This window comes from Protomyctophum parallelum (genome assembly GCF_964188405.1).
Source record: "Protomyctophum parallelum genome assembly, chromosome: 17".
Classification (NCBI taxonomy): Eukaryota; Metazoa; Chordata; class Actinopteri; order Myctophiformes; family Myctophidae; genus Protomyctophum; species Protomyctophum parallelum.
In genome coordinates this window covers 23,313,092-23,329,199 of record NC_139719.1, presented here as the reverse complement: position 1 = coordinate 23,329,199, position 16,108 = coordinate 23,313,092, and the positions used below count along the sequence as shown (strand labels likewise).

General features: G+C 44.1%; 1 protein-coding gene and 1 long non-coding RNA gene across 2 annotated transcripts in view; one reads left to right on the top strand and one right to left on the bottom strand.

The window, feature by feature from the left end:
• Window positions 1-965, bottom strand: part of LOC310874519 — a 71,731-nt gene extending 70,766 nt beyond the window's left edge. The window contains exon 1 of the long non-coding RNA XR_014570576.1: window positions 830-965. This is a non-coding gene — a long non-coding RNA (uncharacterized lncRNA). The remainder of the gene's footprint in view (window positions 1-829) is intronic.
• Window positions 521-15,135, top strand: tbx21 (T-box transcription factor 21). The gene is made up of 6 exons (XM_083787343.1): window positions 521-1,446; window positions 8,982-9,136; window positions 10,664-10,785; window positions 11,439-11,597; window positions 12,656-12,717; window positions 13,449-15,135. Exons 1-6 carry the CDS (start codon window positions 836-838, stop codon window positions 14,275-14,277), a joined length of 1,938 nt encoding a protein of 645 aa, XP_083643469.1. The 5' UTR covers window positions 521-835; the 3' UTR covers window positions 14,278-15,135.
• The last annotated feature ends 973 nt before the right edge of the window (window positions 15,136-16,108 follow it).

Here is a 16,108-nt window from a genome sequence, read left to right as displayed (position 1 = left end):
CAAAGACAAATAAAAATAGGCTATTGCAATGTTATGTGACAATAACTTTAAAAGGGGAGGGATGGCCTGGTCGCAATGTCACAGCAACATCCTGCATTACCTTGTCTCACTCTCATATAGCCTATACTCGCGCCTATTATATGGATTTATTAATATTAAATTGTTTAGCTACTTTAGCCTATATTTATTTTTGTCTTTAAAATTTGTAAATGAAACTTGTAGGCTAGATAGTAGATAGGCCTACAGTTAGACAGGCTACACTATAGACCATGCACCCTCCCCTCCACTCCTCAAGGACCGGTCCTGTGATTAAAGAGGGGCCGTCTCTGTCATCATGTGGAGCCTATCACGTCTTGCCTATATGCATCAGGCACACCTCCAAAATATTACCACTCACATGATGGATATATCATACACTAGAATGCTGGCCATGTGTTACAGTCACTGGCAGCGAAAAATAACAAATAAAAAGACACGGCAGACAATCTAATTAGACGTTATGTGAGATGAGATGGTATGTGTTTTTAAATTATAAGCTATAGCCATTAGCCTATTGATCATCTCTTAACATATAGCAGTCAGTCACTGGCACTGTCATTTTGTGGAGAAACTTTTCTTGCCAGTGTTTGTTTTTGACTGAAAACAAAATTAGGCTACAAGTTGCTTCGTGTTTATTTTAATTATTTTTGCAATCACGAGTGATTGATTTCATTCAACTTTAACGGAGTGTAGAAAGGGAGCTGAACCTAAATGACATTACACACTCACCCTCACCCACCTTGTGAGCGGGGCTGCAGATGGGCGGCATAGGGACGGCATTAATCTTTACCTCAGCATGTTGAATGGGACTGACGCGCAAACTTTCGGAAAGGACGCCGATATCAACAGCCACGTTCACCAACAACAACACCACCGCACCACCACCAGCAAGGACTTAACAGCAGACTTCAAGATGGGCATCCAGGACGCGAGGTTTTACTACTCGGACTCGGTTCAGAGCGGACAGGACGCCCTGGCTCTGTCCTCCTACCACCACACGGAACAGACCGTCGGGGGGTTCGGCGCCCACCACCACCAGGCGGGGAGGTTTTACTCGCAGTCCCTCGGCAGCGGCGGCAGCTGTCCTTTCGGCGGCGGCGTGCGGTCGCCGGCCAGGAGCGGAAGCGGACAGGGCTACATCCCCGCGCACGGAGAGGCGGGCTTTCCCTCCTCCGCTGGGAAAGAAGTTTATCATCCCGCTTCTTCCCCGGAGAGCTACCCCGCCGCCGCCGCAGCCTTCCACCATCAGCACCACCACCACCACCACCACCACGGCTACCCGCGGCCCCTCTACCCGCTACCTGGGCTGCAGGTGTGCGGAAAGACTCAGACACTCCTCAACAACTACCCGCTTTGGGCGAAGTTCCACAAATACCAGACTGAGATGATTATAACCAAACAGGGCCGGTAAGCAGACGCAACAATATTTTTTACATTTTCCTAAACGCGTGGTGTCCGGCTGTCCGCTTTTGTTTTTATATACGGTATAGGCAACTGCAGATCCCAGTTGATTTGGTAGGCTACCAGTGAAAGGGGGTTTGGGGAGATGCAATTTTTGGTCCAAAGACAAAGTTTAACTAATTAAGCTTTCTTCACAACCCTTTGGAATAAAAGCGTTGGTAAGTCTTAATTCTTTCATTAGAGAAGGGGGTGTGACATTCAGTTTGATTAAATGAACATAAACACTTGGGATAAGTTGGGAAATGTGCATTACGATTTGAATTGAATTTGTAATTGTAATTTAGTTGTCGACCAATAATCAATTACAAATTCTTAAACAGGGAGATTTTGTATCGAATATTACAGTGACATTTATTCAAATCAAATACACTAAATATTTTAGTCAATGTATCGGTCCTGTTCGTTAAGTTTCAATTAAAGCCCAATATGGCATAAAATAGGCCATAACATACTTACAGTACAGGTCGACCCTATTTCAATGCGTTTTGCATGTGGTATTAATAACCCAAACAATTTCCATTTTAAAAAGATTTAAGATATAGGCCTACTACTTTTTATTCAAGTAGGACTCATATTTCTTTTTTTTTTTAATCTCCTTTATGATTTTGAGAACACGAAAAGAGAGGATTGTCTACTTACTCTACTCTACTTAACGTGCACTAATTTGATTTCCATAATGCTACAATTGTGATTCCTCATTACTATAAGTATACACACCTGTTGTGCCTATACTATAGTCTGTGGCCTATATTGCGCTCTCTGCCAAGTTAAAGCAGTGAACATCAGTCAGACAGCACTGGTAGAAATGTTGCACTATAGGATATTTATTATAGGCCTTTAAAACCCCCAAAATATAGGCATATAGGCTATTTCTTATACCTTGTAAAAAGCACCTGAATGAATGGTGAATGTATTCAAGCTACTGCCTGTATGGACTTGTATATCCAATATAAGCCATTCACTGTGTTTAATAACAACAATATGCCTAATTATCAATTTTATTAAAAAATGTGTAGAGGACATGGGGGGGGGGGGCATGTTTATTAGCCTATCACAATTGCAGACCATTAGTTAATTGGCTCTACAATTTTATTTTTTTGTATTGTGAATTACTCAGTAGTTAGTCTCTTTGCTGTGGGCTCTGAGTGTGTGTGTGTGTGTGTGTGTGTGTGTGTGTGTGTGTTGTGTTGTGTTGTGTTTGTGTGTGTGTGTGTGTGTGTGTGTGTGTGTGTGTGTGTGTGTGTGTGTGTGTGTGTGTGCGCGCACGCGTGCGAGAGAGAAAGTGTGTGTGTGTGTGTGTGTGTGTGTGTGTGTGTGTGTGTGCGCGCGCACGCGTGCGAGAGAGAGTGTGTGTGTGTGTGTGTGTGTGTGTGTGTGTGTGTGTGTGTGTGTGTGTGTGTGTGTGCGCACACGTGTGCCGTGTGTGCAGTGCGCTCCATTTGAGTAACTATAGTCCCAACAATAATAATGATCAACAGATCATAATTAAAGTGCTTAATTATACATGTATAATTATGTATATATTCTACCTATATCCCTCAATTCATCCACAGTATGCTAGCAGCATCCACACATGCATGTAACCACATCCTTGCACACGACACATTACATACACATAATATAATAATTATAATATAAACATAAGTGCATGACATTCATTGCTTCCATTACCAACACAACAGCAAAGCAATGTGCACTAAAGTGTGAGAGGAAAAAGTATAAATAATTAATACCTTTATTATCCCAAATAAACTCAGGTGGTTGTGGAAAACAAACAAGAGGACGTTTAGCTGCAACGTGCAAGCAACATGCAGGCATTCAAGTCACCGTTGACTGCGAGCCAATCTTTCATGCTGTGTAAAACCACAGACCATAACCCTAGTTACCCTACTTATGTCTTGTCCTCTCAAAATACTTGAATCTTGTCAATATGAATATTCTCTTCCTCATGCCTTAAATAAACTCTCTGGGGCAGAGTATAGTGAGCTGCCAAACAAACAAATTACCATACTCTGAGCATGTTAAACCAGCCTGTTGGAGCCATAATGGAAACATTGTCTTGCAGAAATTCCATTGGTTGTGCAGAAGTGTGACGTCAAGTGGCAAGACAATATTTTTTTCCCCTGTCTTAAATTTGCAACTTACCTTTTTGACTCCCATGATCATTTTTCATTGCAGACTTCATGTAAAAGGTCTGGGGTCTGCGATGTTAATCATATACCTGCAGCCGCTGAGAGAGAAAGAAGCAGAGGAGAGTTAGTTGTAGAGCGCAGGGTCTTACATACTGCTGGGTCTTTAGATGGCCATGCTGAGAAGTTGAGGCACCTTTGAAGTCCAGGAAGTAAAAGGCTGCATGGGTAGTGGGTACCTCTTCTTTTTTTAATATGCTACAGTATCTTCACCTTCGGCTCTCCTCTGGTAGATGTCGAGCGTATAAGGCAGACATCTCTTAGATGTTTGCTCAGGTGCCCGCATGCCTTGCATGGCCTTTGAAACCTACATCCATTCTGGGGCCTGTAGCACTAGCAAGGGGCTGAATTCTCCAACTCGTTTCAACGTTCCTCTCTGAGATAAGCTGAATTTGCCAACCAAGCTATAGTGAAACTTCATTGAATTGGTTGATTATGAGTTAATAGATTTTGTAGATAGTGATACGCAAAAGATGGTTAACAGAACAATTTGTTTTCCAAAAAGGACAGGATTAGCCATTTAATAAGAAATATGTTTATTTCCTTTCATCCAAAGGAGTTATAAGGAACTGTAGTAATCATCACTGTCTGTAAACTTGCATTATCAACATCATTTGAATTTAACAACCATTGAAAGTACAACCTGTTGCGATAGTTTTTCTAATGTGTTGTGCATATGTCACATTAAAAATGCAACAAAACTGTATAATAATTGGCCTTAATTGGCATAACACTTTTATGAAGAATATTATCGATAAAATACAAAGCAGTCCAGCGCTTTTCTAGTTCCCTGAGCAATATGGGCTAGAGTAGAGGTATATATTAGGAGCATACGGTATGATAACATTTCTTTGTCATACTATAATCAAACAAAAATTATGTCTCCTCTTCAGAGAAATATATCAGAGCTTCACTTTGGATTCAGAGCTTCAGATGCTCACACTCTGGTCCAGTGAACCCAAACCAAGGTGTACTACCACTTTCAATTCTCCCTGAGCTTCTGAGCAACGAAAGTACTTTGATTTCTGATTCACCAGCATTAAATCTATTATAAATTAAAAGAATGGATATTGTAATTTTTGTTAGTAAAGTGGAAAGCTCTCTATAGTCTGTCTGTCTGTCTGTCTGTCTGTCTGTCTGTCTGTCTGTCTGTCTGTCTGTCTGTCTGTCTGTCTGTCTGTCTGTCTCTCCTCAACTTAAGAGAGAAACCTATTTCAAGGTTTTGACAGCATGACCTGACACTTCCTGTTCAGCTGTTTATGTGTGCATACAGTATGCAGCTTTTCGCAGAACCTCTGCTGCCAATAATGTTCAGAGGTAGCTTAACAAGTGCTTCCCTTTTAATTGACATTCATCCTGTCAAACTCTTTTGGACCATTGGATTTTGTGGTATAAATTAACCCAGGAAATTGTACCGCAGGCAGTACATTAATAGCATTCATTTATTTAGTGGGAAATAGCTGTCAAAAATCTGTATATAATGTTTTATTTTAAAAAATGTAGACGGTACGACAAGTTAAACAATCATTACTCTCTCAAGCTTTTGTATCATACATTATGTTGTACACTGCACTGCAAATTTGCCGTCTGAATATACATGTGCTGTAAAGCCTGAAGTCCTGTTTAAAGCATAGCCAACATAACAAACAGGATGCCAGGCAGTGTGTGAAAACCTCATGGAAAGCGCCCTTGTGTCCAGCAGCAGCTGTAGACTGGCATGTTTTTATCACAGATGATCGAGTGTACGTGCGGTGACATAAACTGGACGTGAACTCCTGTCTGGATGAATCAGTGGGTGCACTCAAGTGGAAACGTCTTCTCCCTGGTGAATATCCAGCCACTCTCCTCTCCGGCTCCACATCCCCAGGACAGGAACCCCCTCCTCCAGTCTCCCTCCCCCTTTCTCGTTTTCCTCTTTTCTCTAACCTCTGTTTTCCACCCGTCTGTGGTGGTCACCCCTCCCAAGCCCTCGACCCCTCCCGTCGGCACCACCACCACCCAACACGGTTTATTTTGATTTCTAAATGTCACTAACATTTGTAACTGTCTCTGAATTACTGACTGTCTCGCTGTGCACTCGTGCTGTGTTTCCATGGTATTGTGTATGATAGAGCACACTATCACACTACAGACTTGAGTTAAGAGTATTCACATGAATCACACGCACAAAACGCCTGATCCAGACAGAGAGAACAGTCCTCATGTCCTATGTAATAACCATCATCTTATCGGTGAATCATGATAGTAGATTGGAAGGGGAGTAGATGAAGCGATGCCGGTTATCTATCTATTAAAGCACCCAGCACCGACAAAGTGGTGTATGTATGAGTATGGGGCACCTAACCTCCCTGTAACCTCCCTGTGTTTGTGTGCGAGGCAGCCTGTTCCAAGGGCAGGTATTGCAAAGTAGCACACTTTAGCTAAAAATATTTTACAGCCCAGCAGGCAGTTGTTTGTTCCATTTCCTTGTGGTTGTAACTGTCCTTGTAAAAATATAACCATGCGATACACAGTCCTAGGCAGATAGCGCCATGGCTTCTATACCACGACTATCACACTGCCAATCGCAGCCAAATAGCAATACTGTTCTGTTTTTCAACAGGCTGCCTGCGCGGAGTGCGCGCTGAACGAAACACACACACACACACACACACACACACACACACGCACACACACACACAGTGCGCGCGCGAGCGCGCCTCTGCGTGGTGAATGGTGATGTCTTTGGTTTCCACTTTCCACCCATACCCAGTTCTGATTTCCTATAAAAGGCCCTAGTTTAAGTAAGTATGACAATATCAGTGGTGGAAAATGCTTCTTCAAATCGACTTTCTAGATTCATCTCATAGAGAGTAGGAGGGCAGCAAGATACAGTCATACCCCGAAATGCCTGTCGCCACCGGTTTCTGTTTTCACTTATATTAAACACTGTCGTGGAAGAAGAGACCTTTCACCTGTTCTGCATGTGCTGGTTGCTAAAGAGCTGCTGCAATGATTGGATTTCACTGAGAACCCTGATAATTTGCTAAACTGGACTGAGACTCAAAGGCCAAATGGCACCAATTGCCCATCCACAGCAGGGGGCGCATACGTTGGTCCGATGTACTAACAGTCCGACATGCGTGGCTCACGGTGGCTGGTTAAGACACATGCGTGGCCGGTAAAGACTCACCTGTGGTTTCTGCATGCGGTTAGGGTTAGGTTAGAGTTTTGGGTAAGGTGTCAGACTATTCCGTGTCGGACTGTTAGTCGGACCAAAGATGTGCACCACCACAGCAGAACTTGTTTTGCCATCCATGAAAGATCAAGCACGTTTTTTGTCCAAAAGCAACCCTATGAGAAAAGGCCAAAATATGCTAGCTAGCAGCCATGCTTTTTCTGGCAGTATGGTGCGCTTTTTAAAGTTGAAATTAGTTTGAATTCTTTTCAGAAATGCACTTATGATGTGGACCGCTTTTCGTAAGCTGTGCAATCCAATCACAACTTTACATGGTCTTGCTATGCCATGCTACATCGTCATCGTCGGTGTGAGAGAGAGAGATTTTCTGTGTGTCGCCTGTCCTCCCTTTGAATATAGGATGCAGCCCGCCCATCGTTACTGGGGTTATTGCATTGACAACAGAATGAACAGATCATAAAAATGTCCTGTCCATATATCATAGCATATATCTGACATGCACAGAACTTGAACTCATCAAACCCTGTACACTTAAAACACGCTACATATATGGCCAGTACAGAATTCATTCCATATGTTGATCTGACCCCCCATGCCAAAGCGCCAGCGCTCGCCCAGCAGTCTGCCGTCATCCAGGTGGATGCGTGCACGCGACGTCGCCCTTTCACTTCTCACCCTTAGGGCGTCTTACTGGTATAGTATATATACTGTATATGGCTGCCATGTCAAGCATGTCATCATGTGCACATTTATCAACACCAATTACACTCTGCTGATCTGAAAGAGAGGCAGAGTGTAATGAAAACATCTATGAAATAGATATATTATGTCATCATAGCATGAATGGACAGTTAGTGTTTACTCGATCAAAACGAATGTTGTGTGTGGAAGTGAGTATTCTGCAGCCACGCTGTGACCTTATGCATTCTAGATGTGGACGCAGATGTATGCGTTGTGTGTGTGTGTGTGTGTGTGTGTGTGTGTGTGTATATGTGTGTGCGTGTGCGTGTGCGTGTGCGTGTGTGTGTGTGTGTGTGTGTGTGTGTGCGTGTGCGTGTGCGTGCGCGTGCGTGTAAGTGTGTGAATACCTTTTTTACAGTGTTTGTCCGAGCTTCCTCTTGCTTGTCTCTGTGCTGAATTGCCTGGGGACAGCCTGACCTCTCTCTTACCTCTTCTCAGTGACGGCCTCTGTGATCAAAATCAGTTCATCCAGTAAAGCTCCAGCAATCAGACACTGCTTCTGGGACATATTTTATTAACATCGACATTAAATATTCACCTATTTCCCTTACCCTGCCGTGCTCACACAGACATACAGTACAGTAGGCTACAGAACTCTGTCACCCCTTCCCCCACTGCTTGCTCTTTCTGCTCCTTTGGTCGGTGAACTGAACCAAAGGCAAACAGTTCATAGTTGTGCGGCGAAAATAGCCGGTCTACATGCTCACAATGTGTTGCACCGCGTTATGAGCTTGTAGATCTATGACGTGTGACCCCGTCGCACGATGAAATAGATCGCACCTTTGATACAGGCACGTGAACATATTACTCCCATTTGCCCACAATGAGCCCTTCTAGAGTCTCTTCATTCGTGTATGCTTTTGTATTGATGAATGTGTATAACCTCATTTACACATTTCACAGGGTAGCCATATGTGTCCCAAGTGAAAATAGGATGCCCCACCCTTAGGGCCAGCTCTGCTATCTTGTGTTTTAGCGAGCTGCTAGAATGTCTGAATACATGCAGTCCTGCACAAACACCGTTGGATGGGGAGGCGGGGTCACCCTCGCATACTCAAGTTTCAGTTTGAGAATGACTTGTGAAGTGTGCCATTTGTTGGATAAACTGTACAATCAGAGCCAGTGGTTTAGATTAGAAGATAATTATTGTGATCAAATTAATAAAAACATCAAATTTAACCTGTTGCCAGAGTACTCGCTGTACTCGACCCGTTGTTAGAGAACCCGGTGAAGTAACCGTTTCCGGAGTTATGAACGTCTGAATTTAACGGTCTCATGGTATTGTCCTCTCTCTACTGTAAAATCTACACACACAATTTAACTTTGAGAACCAATGATCAGCAGTGATGATTTTACTTTTTGTGTCTGTCTAGGAGGATGTTTCCCTTTCTCAGTTTCAACATCAGTGTGCTGGACCCCTCTGCCCACTACAATGTCTATGTGGACGTGGTTCTGGCAGACCAGCATCACTGGAGGTACCAGGGAGGCAAGTGGGTCCAGTGTGGCAAAGCAGAGGCCAACATGCCAGGTGAGCTCAGAAACAATATCTTGTCATCCTGATATACTATATCTGCACATTAATTATGTTGGTTGGCACACCAAATCTGTGATATGGAAAACGTATACTGTTGTGCTCAAACACATTTGCTAAATGTAGGCCCGGCTAACTAAAAACTACCAAATCCCAAAGTAAAAGTTGTATCCAACCATAACGTTATAGCTAATGTTAGCTATAACATAGCTAACAATATTATTGTAGCTAATGTTAACTGATTAAACAAACAACAACTGAGACTATAACTACTTCCCTGCATTAATTATATTAAAAGCACATTGGTACTTACATTCAGTTGCTCTTCTAAAAATGGGATGTCCAACTATCCTCACACTGAGTGGGCGCAAACACACCTTTGCCCGTTTGCCACACAAATACATTAATTTGGGGGTCCTTGACATGAATATGTTTGAGCCGAGGGTATGCACTCAGAGTGATACAAATGATTAGGAATCACTGGCCCAGCCCAGTCACTTATAAGTAGACATGGCAACACTGACTGCATGCAGGCAGGCACAAATTGATCACACCTGGCTTGCATGAATAACTGCCACTAGTGTTACATAAATTAGGTAGCAAATGAACTTGCCTGACTCAAAAACGACTTTGGAAAATAGCATTTTTATTAGTAATTTAATTATCTGAATAAATATCCTAATTTCTTCACAGATTAAATCATGAATCAAATTATTATTTACACACACATCTTTTGCACTTTTCTCTCATTTAGTATTTTTTTAAATAAATCTATTAACCCTTGTTTAATACCATTAGCTTCCAATCCAATTTTCACTTTCTCATCATAGACCCCCAAATTGAGTTACATTAGGCTAAGGTTAAGGTTAGGGTTAGGTTTAGGCTGTCAATCACAGAGACTGGCCAATCCCAGCGCGTCCTTGCACAACCCGTGTAGGCTTTGGTATGACGCAGCCATGCCAGGCTAATCCAGGCAGGCTTTTCTCTCTAACTTTTTCTGAATGGCAACAGTTTTACCACATTAATAAAAAGTGGGCGAGAGTGTTGTGGCTACAGGTGACAGCTGGTGGCTGTGACACAGTTTTGCTTAATTGTATTCAGTGTTGTGATCAAGGTCAGTGGATTATTGTGGTGCAGTGGTGACTGAAGACAACATGTACTGTATGCACACTTCAAATCACCTCCTGATAGTTTCCTGTCATTTCCAAATTTAACTTGAAATATAAGCTACTACTACTGCAAGTGTTTTTAGATAACTGAAGTCCAGTCTCTGAAAATGTTTGTATAATTGGTAAAAAATATAAAATCATACGGTTCTCAAAACTGGCGTTTGTGACATAATGTCAAAAACGCCAGCAGTGATATTTTCTACTTCATCGTACAAAAATATCAGATCCACAAGCTCACATTGCATTGCGATAATGACATGGCCAAAACAGAGATGTCAGGTTGAAAGTGGTTGAGACGGCTATACTGAACACATGTCATGTGTTTTGAATTTTGCCACTGCACCAACATCGCCAGGCAACAGGATGTACATGCACCCGGACTCTCCGAACACCGGAGCTCACTGGATGAGACAGGAAGTGTCATTCGGCAAGCTGAAACTCACCAACAACAAAGGCAGTTCTAACAATGTGGCACAGGTACAGTACTGTGTGTGCATGTGCTGACCTCTCTTCCTGCATGCTGTCTTAAAACACATTTCTTATTTTGTATGTCTAATTGTCTATGACTTTACAGTAAGGCCGCTTCCTCTTTTTACGCTACGTAACATGAAACATTTAGAAACCAGCTATAATCTAAGAGTAAAAAGAGGAATAGCCTTTATTTAATTGAAAGGCAACAGTTGCCTTTTAATTAAATAAAGGCAATTTCACTTTTTACTCTTGATTGCCCGGATCGTCTCTTGTTTTGTCTTGATGTTTTGATCCCGTTTGATCCGTGTGAGCACCTTTTAAATCTTTTACTATAGTCATCTTTTTACCTCTTGTGAGCACCTGGTTGCTCCTGTTTTCTCCGACGTTAAACAATTTTGTGTCCCTTCCCTACACACATCATCATCATCATCAATGTCATCTAAATATATAGGCTAATATAGAGTTGTCATAAGCTTGGTCCTAAAACGTTCGGTCTTAGTTAAGATTAGTTAAAATGACTTAAAGATTAGTTTTGCATTTTTGGATCTGGACTTTTATTGATTTCCATTTTAATTTTCCTTCCTTTCGTAAGTATAGGCCAATGAGATAGTAATTTATTGTCATTGTACCATTGCCTTTCTTTGTTTCGGCAACTCTAGATGATTGTGCTCCAGTCGCTGCATAAGTACCAGCCTCGCCTCCACATGGTGGAGGTCAAGGAGGATGGTACGGAGGAGCCCTACCTCTCGGCCAAGGCCCAGACCTTCATCTTCCCCGAGACACAATTCATTGCAGTCACCGCCTACCAGAACGCTGATGTGAGTACATAAAGAGACAGGGATTAGCACATGAGTTACAGTCGTTATACACCAATGGCTTTTAACCAAACATTTTGTTGATCAGTATCAGGAGTCTGTACCTTGACCCCCTCCTTTTTTCCTTTTATATACGCCAAATCTCTTCACGGAACATAAGCGATCTTCAAGCTCACATTGCATCACGTTGTGAAGTGTTGTCAGGTTGTAGATATGATACTGTATGCTATTTCATGCTGAATATTCATCAATTATGACATGCCCAGAATAGGGATTCTAGGGTTCATGTGGTAAACGTGTCAGCAATGTGGCCTCTTTTTGAACAATTCTGTTTGTATCTGGAATAGTTTATAATCTTTGAAGTTTATTTTTAAATTGTGCGTTGTTGTTTTTTTTTAGGCCTCATGCAATACAAAAAAGCAACACAAACTTGTGTATTACTGTCCTCATCTTGACAGTGGAACACTTTTTTTGTGAGGGGTAGTGAATAAAGAAAAGCAGCTTTGGTATAGGCTAAATAAATATGTGCCCAACGAGTACATATCAAGTTCTCGAATGCAACCTCCATACGTTCTAGGATCAATGATTAATAGCAGAGCCTTGTTTAAAGGAGATGGATTTGATTTATGCATGTAGGCCTCATGAATAAGTACTGTTAAGTGGTATTTGTAGGATACGTGTGTCTTGAAGGACTGCTACTTATACTTGTCAAACGTACTACAACAGCATCAACGACTCTGTAATTTCTCCTCCCCTGACCCCCCCATAGCTCATGAGTTACAGTTAAAAATACATTGTGTAATACTTGAAAGAGTTACTGTACACTGACATGAAAAAGACATGGTGTGTGTCGTGTGATAGACACGTTCACCCCACCACCAGGAATAGACATGCACCCACCACACCCATGTGCCAGACACAGCCAGTTCCATGATCAGAAAAGAAATCACACACTATCCTCATTAATAATTTCTCTCTCTCTCTCTCTCTCCCTCTCTCTCTCTCTGTGTGTCTCTCTCTTTCATATGCCTATCCCTATAAAACACTCTCCCATAACACAGATCACTCAGCTGAAAATAGACCATAACCCCTTCGCTAAAGGCTTCCGGGACAATTACGACACGTAAGTAAGCCAGAAAATTAATAAAAGAGTAGAACCAGAGCACCTTGCCTTGGCCGAGCGTATTTGAACTTTTCACCCCGTCAGTATGCATTGCACGGTGAATTCCCCAGTGTTCGTTTAACTCCATTTTGTACACTGTCAAGAGTTACCGGTAAATGAACACTCAGGATTTTAGATTGTGTGTAAATAAGAGGTAGGCCTACTGTACCCACATACAGTACGTGTCCATGCCCCTCCTGCCATATCATGTTCTCCATCTTAGCCCGCAGCTAGCACTTGCCGTAGCACTTGCACTAGCCTCCAAGACGATCTTTTACAAGCTTATGCAAAGGCTGAATGTATGTAATTTATATAGGTATATTATGTAGACATAGCACTCTATAGTGTATACTTGCAGTTTCATTGTACAGATATTCTACTGTTAGACGGATGTTAGGTTCCTAAATTGATCCTAAATTGTAAATTGTAATATTTAAAATAATACGTGTGAATATTGTGCCTCTATGCTGTGTGGCTGTGAGTTAAAACACTTGGGTTTACAGCTTGAGGTTTGGGCAGGAAATAACACCTTCTCCTTCCTCTTCTTCTCACTCGCTTCTTGCCTCACATCCCTGCTGCGCCCTTTCACACACACACACGCACACACGCACGCACGCTCGCACGCACGCACACGCACACACACACACACACACACACACACACACACACGTCCCCTCCTTTCTCGCCTATAGGCTGTATGCTGCCCCCGAGTCAGACCGCCTCACCCCCTCCCCCACCGAGAGCCAGCAGCTGCTGCCGGGGACCTGCTACTCACAGAGCTACCTCTCCGAGCAGTACATGAGCCCGCTGCCCCAGGGCCGCTTCTACAGCCGAGAGCCCGCGGGCATGGCCCAGCAGTCCAAGGACCCTTCCTCCAGCCCCGGGCCCCACAGCCGCTGGTACCTGTCCTCACAGCAGAGCGTGGCTCCCGGCCGCTTCGACTTTGGCTCCTCCTACGAAGGCGACTTCTCCGCCAACGGCTTCTACAAGCCCTTCCCCCTGCAGACGTCGGCCCACCACCACCACCACGCCCTGGGCTACTACTCGTCGGACCACCCCTTCGCCACCGCCGCCAGCGGGGCCTCTTCGGCGGGCTGGAGCTCCGGCCGCCCCTCCCCCCAGTACCTGAGTCACGCCGGCAAGCACAGCGGCTCCGGCCTGGGCTGGTACCGGCCCGTGTCGTCGTCGTCGTCTTCCTCCCCGTCCTCCATGTCGCCCAGCAACCACAGGCTCCACCACGTGTCTCTGCTGGAGTCGCTGAGACCGGCGCCGCCGCTGCAGGACAAAGCCAAGGAGGTTGCCGCGGCGGAGGAGGACCCCTGGCTGGAGCCGCCCTCGGTCAAGTCGGTGGACTCGACTGACTCGGGCCTGTTCGAGGGTGGCACCGCGGGCGAGAACAAGAAGAGGAGGGTGTCGCCCTACACGTCCAGTACCGAGAACTCCCCGACCGCGCGCACCGGAGAGGTCTGCGAGAAGGACAGTGGCAGCGACACCGGCTACTACGGCTTTTACACCCACTAAGGACCCCATGCTCCACTGTCGTCTCCACCCCAGCCATTCCCGGTGTTCACCTTCCTCACGCCCTGGGTATGCCAGTTGCTCCCCCATGGCCATGTGTGTGTGTGTGTGTGTGTGTGTGTGTGTGTGTGTGTGTGTGTGCCTGTTTGTCCAGGTGAGGGAGGGACAAAAGGCACTGGGGCGAACCCAAATACAACCTCCTGCATATTATAGAACTCAACTATTTCAAGATTCAAGAGGGTTTATTTGTCATACAATGTCATACCTCCATGTGTCCACTGTCCACAAGTGTCATCGGTTGTTTAAAAAAAAAGATGTTTTTAAGGTTTATGTTGAAGTTAGCCTAGTAAATCTGACTGGCCGAAGAAGCTGCCTCAGAGATACATAAAACTGAATTAAGGCTTTCAAACAGCTTTTCTTAAAATGAAGTGGTCCGCACACCTGCTAGCTGTTCATTGTCTCCGCCAGGCCGAAGGCGTGGCCGAGACTATGTTTTGCACCCTGTCCGTCCGTCCGTGTGTCCGTCCGTGTGTCCGTCCATCCGTCCGTCTGTGTGTGTGTACAGCTAATCTCCGTTGGCCAATCACGTGACACTGTGCACACAGTCACACACTCCTTGGATGTGAGAGCAGAAACTCCAAATTTTATATTACTTCTATAGATTTTACCCAAACATCACGCAAATCAGTGCACATTATCTCTATAGTCACGTGATTGACACAGATCTGTCCGATTTTTCATATTCCATCCTGATTGGCGAATTCCGAACATTGCTGGCCCAAAATAACCTACCTGACCTGTGCTCCGGGGAGCACTTTTTCTAGTTCCCTATCATACTCCCTTTGCCTGTCTCTCTCTCTCTCTTTCTATCACCACTCCCCCCCCCCCCCCCCCCCCCCCTCTCTCACTCTCTCACCATCATGCTTTCCCCTCATTCCTGATGCAGCGCCCTCCAGTGGCAGCAGCGTTGCATTGCAGGCTCATTGAGATGACTGTACAGTCCAGGGTGTGAAATTGAAATAGAGGTGAAGGTAGCTTAGCAGGCACATGGTTTAAAACGCTGCTGGTAATCTCCCTCAACCCTGTTAGGAGGACAGTTGTGTGTGTGTGTGTGTGTGTGTGTGTGTGTGTGTGTGTGTGTATGTGTGTGTGTATGTGTGTGTGTGTGTGTGTGTGTGTGTGTGTGTGTGTGTGTGTGTGTGTGTGTGTGTGTGTGTGTCCTGTATTTATCACTTGTGATTGCATTGCATTATGTTTCAACAGCCAGAGCAGAAATAGCAACCCTTGTTCACAAGCTAATCACTAACAGACATATCTCGCAGACATACATGTAGGAAAATCGATGATTGATTATTGATAGGCTACTGTTGAATATAACCCGCAGTAAACGTGTCAAATGACCCTCTACTATTACAGGGGATACACAAGTACAGTATAGAGGCTATGCGCATACATAAAGTGAGTGGCAAAGTGAGTTTAATGTCGCTTAACATCGTTTAATGCAATCAGATAAGATGTTTCTGCGTGGATGTGTGGGCTGTCAAGGCCACAAAGTAGTTTTTTGCCACTCAGTAGGCGTTCCCGCATAACTTCCGGTTATTATGATGTTGTCACGCGCATACCCTCTATAGACTCAAGAGGAGCCATGCCACCACTTATACAGTACGTTGCTGTCCCCACTGAAGCCTTGTAGATCTGCTATTTTCCCTATACTTGTTTTGTGCAACACTCATTCGAGGAAGTATAAATTAGGGCATTAATTCATCAAGAATATTAAAACACATTTCTTGAGATGCAAGGTTTCTACCCAACAGCCAAGATATACATTTTCACC